Here is a 9,823-nt window from a genome sequence, read left to right as displayed (position 1 = left end):
CAGGGCAGCTCTGTGAAGATCGCCTCCAGCCTTGTAGACGGTGTATTTCTATTGAGGCCTCTTGAGATCGCACTATCTTGTGGGGGGAAGCCATTCTAAGCACCGTCAGTATCTCTGCTCGTATGGGGATGACTTGGGACTGGGGTAGTCTGGGAATAGACATGTGACAGCTCTTTTGCCTTCAAATCCCAAGGTCTCCTCTCCCCCAGGTCACACTTTGGGGGCCTCGGTTTCTTTATCTGTACAGTGGGGAGGTGGGGTCTCTCCTATTTCTAGCACCGCCGTTGTCTTCTCAGTGCAAACCCAAAAGTCAGGTGGAGAAGAACAGAGGAGCTCATTGGCTGGATCCAAAAGTCCTTAGGAAGGGCTGGGGCATGGCTCAGGTGGAAGGGCGCTTTCCTAGCACAGGCCTGCCCTCTGCAGCGTGGTCGTAACTCAGTAGTCACGCGTAGGCAGACAGTCTCCTTCTCCGCTGATTGTGCTGGCGCTCCAGGCCTGTGCCAGAAGCCCTGGCTCTGACGCTGCTCCTCGGCCTCGGGCCAGGCGGCCTCCGTCTGGACAGACTCACGTCTTCTCTCCCTCTTCTACCTCCACCAGTCCTGTCTCCCTGCACATCCCCCGGCCAGCCAAACAACAGCCAAGACGCCTTTGCACTCACAGCACCAAGCATTCACACCCGACGGACTCTGACCACACACGGCGCTCCTCCGCGCTGGCTGCGTCCCTGGCTGGCCCATGGCGACGTTCGGCTCTCACTGTGTCCTCAGTCGCTTTGTCGCCTCTGGTGTGGCGGCCTCAGGTGCCCACGAGCTTCTCCCGGCATGTGAAGCGAGAGAAAGGGAAGCAGGAAGCGCCTTCCACAACAGACAGGTGTGGACACGGAGGCCCAGAGAGGGTGTACGGCTGGCGAGGGGTCACACAGCAGATGATGGGGCAGGAACTCTGGCTTCCAGGCTCTTCCCACAGCACCTTCTTTTGGAAACAGGTCTGCCACTAGGAAGTGAGAGGTAGCTCGGGCCTTTTCCATTTTTCCCAGTGCTCAGGCCTTGCGCTTGCGAGGCAGGCGCTCGACTACTTGAGCCATGTGCCCAGTCCCTTAATGTTCTTGCTTTTAGTTGTGTTTTAGTCAGAGTCCAGCCACGCAGTACTATTGTCTTGTACCATCTGTGTCAGTCTGTTTCCTACCACTGTAGCAAAACACAAGGTCTGTTTTGGCTCCTGGTTCTTCCATCCGTGGCCGCATGGGCTGTGGCATGGCAGTCCACCACGGCGACAGCGTGGCACATGGGAGAGGAGCAGGCTGGCGCACGGTGCCCCGCATTCTGATCCACCTCCCCGACCTACGACCTCCTCACAAAGGCCCCCCTCTCCCACACGGCCACGTGCTAGGGATGCAGCCTTTAACACCTGCTCCCTGGCAGGCCCTTCCGTCCAGCCGGATCCACTCGCTCCAGCATGTGCAATCCCTCGCGTCCACGTGAGCGTCTGGCCCACTTCTGCCTCCACGCCCCACAGCCTGCGCTCCAGCCGCAGCCTCGCCTGCGCCCGCTCACGCCACGGCCCGCACCGCCTTCCTAACCCGCAGGCTGCTGCGGCCAGCCCTCCAGCTCCACCTCTACCGCCGCGGCCCACGAGGCCTCCCAGAGCCCCTGGGGAGCTGCTGCCGCCCGTGGGCTTTGCCCCCCATCCTCGGCTCTTAGCAAATCCCGAGTGGGTGGGTGGACAGATCGACGGACACACAGGGACTCAGATCTCCTTCTGCAGAGTTCCAGTCCCGTCCTGAGCTGGAAGAGAGCGCAGGAAGCCCGGTGGGCAGCTGGGAAGAGGCGGGGACGCGGGGGGCACTCACTGCCACAGGGTGAGGGCTGCACCCACACGTCCCCTGGGGACACACATCCCGGGGCGGCTCAGCACCGGAAAGCCGCGGCGCCACCCACCAAAGGTCTCCCCAGCCCCCACCCTCTCACACACACAACCCAGCAACGTGCCCTCCAGGAATCCCCAGAACGGGGAGCTCTCCTGGGGTGCCACGTGGCCAGCCAGGTGCTAACCATCTAAGGGTCACCCACAAAGCAGGAGGTCCAGTTCCCATCCACGACCCCCCCCTCCGCACACGGCGCTCCCTGTCTCCCACCGCAGGGGCTCGGTGTCCTGTCTCTATGTGTGTGGGGGGCCTGGTGGCCCAGAGGAGCGAAGCATGCCCTCGCCCCCCAGCGCAGGAGGCCGCGCTGAGCCAGGGCTACCTTTCACTCCCCGCAGGAGCCCCAGCTCTGCCCACCAGTGGTGGCACATTCCAAGGGCCCCCCCCGGGGGAGCGGCCAGCCCACGTGCCGAGCCCCCGTGGCTGATAGGGAAGCCAGCCTGGTTCCCCGGGGAGGCCCGGGCTGCCACGGCCCCCTTTAAGGAGTGTTCTGCCTTCCAGAAGCACTCCAGTCTTAATTTTAGCTTGGAGGCCTGCCATGGGCGGCTTTAACGAGAGGCCGGCCGGCAGAGTTATTCAGGACAGCTGTCCCCAGCATGCTGGGTGGGGCCTATTTAGCCGGCAGGGGCACTAGGCCGGGGGCCCCTGAGCTGGTCTCTCGCTGCCCCAAGTGTCCCCAGCCCCGCCTGGCTTGACCGTGGTCCTGAGGGTCCCCAGCCCCACCATGATGGCGGAAGAGCACCGGGACTTGGAGGCCCAGATCGTCAATGACATTCACTTCAAGGAGATCGACCTGGTGAACCGAGACCCCAAGAATATCAACGAGGACATCGTCAAGGTAGGCCTCCTGTCTCCCCACTCCCAGCCCCCAGCTGGGCAAGCCCACCAGCGGCGGAAAGCCCCAAGAACCTTTGCCACACACAGCGGCCAACCCGACGCGTCGAGAGTAGAGGCAAAGCACACAGAAAAAGGGCTTCCTCTGGTGGCAGCCGCCGCTCTTCTGGACTGTGGCCAGGGAGGAAGGGAGCGATGGCCGAGCCAGGTTCTGCCCCATGCCAGCGCACCGCTCCACAGTGGGCTTGGGGTGATCCCCTCCCCCAGACCCGTCACAGCTCCCCCCAGTGCGGCCTGCTGACTGTGTGCGCCTTAGGCTGATTGTGCCCGGCCCTCACAGGGGCCTGGTGGAGGGGCTGGCAGAGGCCCAGCAGAGGGGACCTGGGCCCTCTGGGAGAGGCCCCCATGGCCGACAGTCGGACCACAGGCATAGCTGACTTTCAGAGCCACACCTTCAAGCCAACTGTCACCCAGGACGGAGCATAGACGTGAGGGGCTGTCTAAAGGGCTGCTGGGTCTTCAGGGCCTCCTGAAGACTCAGAATCTCAGAGCAGCTCTGCTCTGGCAAAATTCAGGTGTGGAGGGACCCACTGTACCCTCACGGCATGATCTTCTCTTGTCTACTCGGGAGTCTGAGATCAGGAGGATCCCAGTGCCAAGCCAACCCAGGCAGAAAGTTCACCAGACTGCATCTCAGCCACTAAAAAGCTGGGCCTAGCTAACCAAGGTTAAAATAGGAGAATAGAAGTCCCAGACGGGTTTAAGCCACAAAGTGCCTGTCTAGCAAACCAGAGGCCCTTAGTTCAAACTCCTGTAACTGCCAAAAAGAAAGCCTGGCCTCCTCCTGTCTCAGTCTTGCCAGTGTTAGGATGGCAGGTGTGTGCGCCACCTACTCCGCAGGACTTTTAAGAGAGACCAGAACAGAGGGGCTTCTTGTTACTGTCTTATGTGCTGAGCATAATTGTATGTACTATATTACATTTTTGCACAGTAGTCACAGGATAATTTACTTCTAAATTTGAATGGGAGATGTCTAGTGCCCGGCTTGCCCTAGGTGTCAAGTTTTAGCAGCCACATTTGAAAAAAAGGACATCAAGTGGTTGCAATTCATTTTCCACATGTCCACAATGATTTCCCTTCTCTACATCGAGTCCGTCAGAACAGTTGTTACATGAGCTAATGTGTGGTCCTTCTTTGCCCTCAAAGCCTAGTGTGTTTGGACTGAGGCTCTGTTTCGGTCTGGGCTGTACATTTTTTTTCATCAGAAATAGTTCTTCTCTATGGAAAGCTCATAAATATATAGCTGAAAAGGACGCACAGGCCCAAGCTGGCTCCGGGATTCCTAAACGCTTTCCAATAGCAGAATCCCGATCTGTTCTTCCGTGGTAATTAAAATGAAGAAGCGGGAGCTTTGAGGCCAGCCTCACCTCCAGTGCTCAGGGCAGCCGAGGGCTGGCCCCAGGGTGCGGCCTGGACCCCGGGCCTCAGGTGACTGTTCCCACAGGGGGAACAGTCCAACCTCACTTCCCTCCTCCGTGACCCAGCCCCACCTGCTCCCTCCTCCAGGCTCGCTCCTCCCTTCCTCCCTGCCTGCCCCCTCCCCCCCAGCATCCCTCCTCCAGGCTCGCTCCTCCCTGCCCGCCCCTCCCCCCCAGCATCCCTCCTCCAGGCTCGCTCCTCCCTTCCTCCCTGCCTGCCCCTCCCCCCAGCATCCCTCCTCCAGGCTTGCTCCTTCCTTCCTCCCTGCCCGCCCCTCCCCCCCAGCACTGCATCTTGGTCAGGAGTGTCATACCACCGTCGCCCAGCTCAGCCTTCAAGGCCCATTCAATGTCACCTCCTCCAGGAAGGCCCCCGACCCCTTCAAGAAGGAGGAAGAGGAAGCTCTTCCACAGGGTCCTTCATGTCGGCGTTCCTCCCAACAGCTCACACGGTGCTACTGGTATACTGACATAAATCCTAGTGGTGAAACCAGGGCATGTCTGACAACACAATGGGGAAACTGAGGCAGCTAAGTTTTCCCGCCTGGAGCCCCAAGAAATGCAACATGTTATCAGTCATGGTTTCCACGCAGTGGCCTAACTGGAGGGGCCCTGGACTTGATTTTTAACTGTGCCAGTTTGGGGCTCTTCTGCTGAAAAATGACGGCACTGGGCAGGTCACCTGGGCTTTCTGAGCTGTGATGCTCCCGTCCCCACCTCCCTGGTAAGAGCAAGGATGCCTTTTTCCCCTGGGTAAGTGACTCTGGACAACACTGTAAGGAAGATGGGGGCTGGGAGGCTCTGAAATGGGCCAACACGGAAGGGGGGTCACTGAGCACATCCCATTCAGAGGATCAAAAGCCTCAGCCATGGCCCCCAGTGAGCCACTAGGGAACAGAGAGGAAGAAATGGGAGAAAGGAACAGACACAAAGTGTGGAATGGACTCCAGGCCCACTGAGCCAGGAGAAGCCTGCTCCGGGACTCAGGTCCTGATTATAATCAAGAAGGGGTGGGTGGCGGGGGAGGTAGTAGAAATGCCCAGCTTTACGCAGCCTTCCTGGTACTCAGAGAGGTGTCCACTCACTCCTGGATGATCCCAAAGGCCAAACAAACAGACCCCAGATCATCTCAACCCACTTGGTAGAAGATGGTTCTTTGGTACTGTCTGGATATCCTGTTTGGGGAAGAGAGATTTTTCTCTGCTTTCTTTTGTTCATAGATGGGCACAATGCATTTCAATATTATTTATCCTCCCTTCATTTGCTTTTGATGGCTGGACAATGAAACATTACGTGAGGCTGAGCCAGGATCATGAGGGCAGAGAAAGGCCGCAGACAGGCCGCGGAGCCCGGGGTTGGGTGTGGACATGTTAAAGAAGAAAGCTGAGGAAGAAAGAAGGAAGGAGACTTGGACCAGGCCAGGCCTGGGCAGCATGTCTGCAGAGGGGGAACCTGCATGTACCACTGCCAGGGGAAAACACAGGACAGAGGATGGAAGGCTGGGGGGAGGAGGGAGGCAGAGAGACAGGGTGGAGGCTGAGAGGAAGGCTCAGGAGGCCTGCAGTGCTCTGGGCGGCTCCTATCAAGGTGGCCAATCCTGGAATGGGACCCAGCTAGACATCCTGGCTCCAGATCCTGCCCTGGCACCCTTTTACTCTGGACCTGACTCCCTGGTACGGCGAGGCGCTGGTGGGCAACAGGAGCCATGGTCCCTCAGTCCCAGCTGCTCAGTCCTCACACACTGGGTCCAAGGCAGGAGAGTCCCAGCCACGCAGCACACACACACTGGTCTGCAAGCCCTGGGCAGGACTGGGGCGGAGGGGGGGGGCAGGAACCTGGGTGAGCACTCCTCCCTCCCCAACAATGTCACGGAGCGCCTGCTGTGTGCCATGTGCGGTCTCAGCGGGGGCTGGCAGCCGCGCACGAACCCCATGCCAGCCTCCGGGATGTGAGCATGTGCTCAAGGCGACGGGGTTCTCTGCAGACCCCCTGGGGCTGCTCCAGCGCCGACCTCAGCCCCCAAGCCATTCTGAGGGTCCCCCCATCCCTGAAACACACCAGCACCCGGACCCTCACGCAGACACGCCTGACCCCCGAGTGTCACACGGCACCTCTGGCTTCCACACTCAATCCCTCTCCCCTCAGGAGGGCAGGAAGCCCAGCGGGACGCCAGCCCTTCCCACACACAGTCTCCACCCACCTCTCATCACCTCTGCCATCGGCCATCAGCTCAGACTGAAAAACACCAGAAGAGTCAGGAATCCCTCCCACCCTACTGCCCCCTACTTCTGGTGTAGGAGGATCCAGGACACCCCAAGGTATCAAGATCAAAGTGACTAGATACCTCCAACATGGAAGATGGGACTGGAGTAATGAGGCCACCCAGGAGAAGGTTCTGGATGCTGTGATTTGGTGCCAGAGAAAGTGGCCTGGGTGGTAAAGGGAGGAAGAAGTTACTTGGGGAAAGCCAGAGCCAATTTCCCAGGAAATGGTGTCTAAGGTGCATTTTGTTTTTGTTTGTTTGTTTTTTGGGTTTTTTTTTGTTTTTAATGAGAAAAAGTTAAAATGTAGGCTAAGAGAAGAGGCTTTCCAAGGAGAAGGGAGATAAGCTATCAATGAAGTAGAGGCTTTCTCCACAACACCAGAAAGAATGTGGGGGCAGAGTCGCCCCTTCCTGTTCATGATAGACCTTATTAATAGATCACAGAACTTTGCTAGGAAGACAGGCTCCAGCAACTGGTCAGGCTTGGCGCTGCAGATGAGGCCTCTTGGCTATTCTGCCCTCGGATGAAGAAACAGAGTGTGCAAAATGGATGGCCCTGCCCACCGGTTCTGATTCAGCCAAGATAGAGAACGCTTTTGAATTTCATGGGTTTTTTTTTCAGCAAACAATTTCTCCCCAGCCTAGCAATTCTCTGAAGCACAGTGTGTCAGTAACCAATTACTACGCGGATGTCACCCCAACCACCTTTAACCATCACTGAATCTCTTACCACTCAGATTTGAGCTGTGGTTCTGATCTCCAGGGGGCATCCAGGTAGCTCTGGTCATATGGTGACCTGGGGCTGAAATCACCAAGAGCTCCAACGAGCGGGAAGATCCAAATCCAAGGCAGCAGCTGTAGGTGGAGCTCCACTATGAGAATAGGATGGATAAACAGACCTGTATCTCTCGTAGTTTGGGGCCTCTCCCTCCACTGCAGGTATAATGGAAGACTTAATACCACCGGCCTCTAGAGTAGGGTATAAAATTTCCACAGCATCCTTCTAGGGGGTCACATGACAAACTCACACTCTACCCCACAGAATGAACCCTGAGCAGCATGATTCACTGAGAGTCATCTAGAAAAACTCCTCCCCCCCCCACACACACCCAGAAATTAGTACCTGGCCTACACCACCACCCAGGGCCTTTCTGTTGCTTCTCATCTCAACTTGCACCAACCTCCTAGCCAGCACAGGCTGAGCCTGCAGGAGAGAGAATGGGAAGAGTCCAGTGAGAGGGCCAGGACCAGGGCTCGCGGGAAGCTGACAAGGTTCTTCTGGCATATTCCTTTCTGTCTCATGGCCCATATGATCATTTGGACTCTTTCCAAGCTTCTTGACATGAATCCAACTGCCTCTGTGACACCCCCTTGGGATACACTTGGTCCCAAGCTCCAGGCTTGAGTGTGCTCTGAGCCTCTACCCCTGCTGGGGTGAGCCTGGGCAAGGGCAGGGCAGAGGGGCTTCAGGCTCATGCCTTAATCCATGGCCAACCTGGCCCCCACATGTGGGTGACAGGAAGGAGATGCATGGAGCACTGGCCTGAGCAGGCGACGCACAGTGTAGTTGTTTCCATGGTCACCTTGGGCTGCACAGAATTCTCTCGTCCATATTATTATTTCTGACAAAAGCAGCAAAGTCTGCCCATTTTGAAGCTGTTTTTTGGTAGGTACTGCCTCATGTTAGCTGCTAATTTTATAGACCAGTGCTTTTCAAACTATCTGGGCGACGGGCCAGTTGTACTATGATTATTCCATTCTGCTGTACAGTGGTATTTTTGTGCAATACAGGAAAAAATAATTTCCAGAGGAGGAAAATAAGAAGCAGGAACACAAATTTTTTTTATCGTGATTAGATTCAATAGCCATCAAATTACCACATCAAAGTTCTATGCATATTTCCAAAGGGTGACTCTCCACTTGTACACCGCTCCCCAGGGTAGAGGGTAGGGTTGGAGAGGCGCTCGCTGCCTGAGACCCTCCACGAGGAGAGGCAGGAGGCCAGGAAAGCCCCAAGCCAGCAGGGCTGAGCCACTCGCTCAAGTCTTATCTCAATCCTCTCTATGTGGAACTAAACAACAGCATCACCCAACCAACCAACCAACCAACTCACCCACCTGAAGCCCAGAGAAGGAAAGCACCATGCCCAAATCACACAGGAACTCAGGGGCCTAGTGGAAGCTGGAGCCACAGTGCTATTTCCCTGCATCCAGAGCCCCTACGTGAATGGTGGAGGTCCTGGGTGCCCAAGCATTGAGTCACACAAGTCTGGGGGGGTGTAGAGTGGTATTTTTGACAGGAGTGGTGAATGGCCTCCTCCCACCCCTCCACCCTTGATCCTCAGGCAACTCCCCCACCTTCGCAGGGATTGGGCCAGGGTGGGGGTGACTGGCACTAGTTCACCACTGGCTTTCCTGCTGTTCCAAAAATAAACATGGCACAGAAGTGGACATAAGGGAACGAGCAACCATTGTTCTCCACTCTCCCCCCTTCCTGCCCCATTTCTCCTGGTACACAGGAGCCCCGAGGCTCAGCCAGTAGATGCCTCCCCCAGTCCCCGACCCTCCAAGAAAAAGGCCATGTCCTCTCTGTGTCTGTGTGGATGGGAAATAAGAAAGTCACTGTGGCCTGGGTACTGGTGGCTCATGCCTGTAATCCTAGCTGTGGCCCAGCTCTCGGAGGGCTCACGTCTATGTTGGGGGCCCGGCCTCCTCCCAGCATACTGTAACCCTCTGATTCACAGAAAACATCTCAGTTCCCAAGTCATACTCAAAGGCAATCCTCAGAGACAATGCTGAACTCAGAGCAGAAATGATCAGGAAGACAGCAGAGAGGCGGTCCCGGGGGAGGGGTGATTACTGTAGGATTCCATCCCTCCCACCCGCTCAGACTGAGACCTGTCACACATGCCCTTCTGAGGAGGCAATCTGGGATGTCAGCAGTTCTGAGATGTTCATAGGAACTCAGAGCATTTCTACAAATAATAACCAGCAACCAGTGCTGCCTGAGAGGTGTGCGCCCAAAGCAAAGTAGGTGCTCAATAAATACTTGTTTGCTTGTGTGGATGGGTGGGTGGATGCATGGATGCATGGAAAAGAGGACATATGGACAGGTAGATGGATGGATGAGTGGACAGATAGATATACGAATGGGTTGAGATTAATGTAGGGGGTTGAGTGAGTAGACAGATGGGTGGATGGGTAGTTGGATAGATGCCTAGAAGAATGGATAGGTAGATAAATGGGCAGATGCAGATGTGATGGGATATAATGATGGAGGAGGAGATAGAAGGCTGAGGAAGAGGTGTGGCGATATGCCAGGCTCACT

The 9,823-nt window shown here is 56.5% G+C and overlaps 1 protein-coding gene across 2 annotated transcripts in view; it reads left to right on the top strand.

Annotated features, from left to right (window-relative positions):
• Window positions 1-1,737: 1,737 nt before the first annotated feature.
• The window catches only part of Cav3 (caveolin 3), an 11,126-nt gene continuing 3,040 nt past the window's right edge, over window positions 1,738-9,823 (top strand). The window contains exons 1-2 of one of the 2 annotated variants that reach the window (XM_013010440.1): window positions 1,738-1,765; window positions 2,630-2,759. In XM_013010440.1, the coding sequence (XP_012865894.1) occupies window positions 2,646-2,759 (114 nt within the window). In that variant the 5' untranslated portion in view covers window positions 1,738-1,765; window positions 2,630-2,645. Of the gene's footprint in view, window positions 1,766-2,584; window positions 2,760-9,823 lie in introns of those variants that run through there. The other variant, XM_013010439.1, reaches the window with a different exon arrangement.

Source organism: Dipodomys ordii, unplaced genomic scaffold, assembly GCF_000151885.1.
Source record: "Dipodomys ordii isolate 6190 unplaced genomic scaffold, Dord_2.0 Scaffold12, whole genome shotgun sequence".
Lineage (NCBI taxonomy): Eukaryota > Metazoa > Chordata > Mammalia > Rodentia > Heteromyidae > Dipodomys > Dipodomys ordii.
This window is presented reverse-complemented; position numbering and strand designations above follow the sequence as displayed.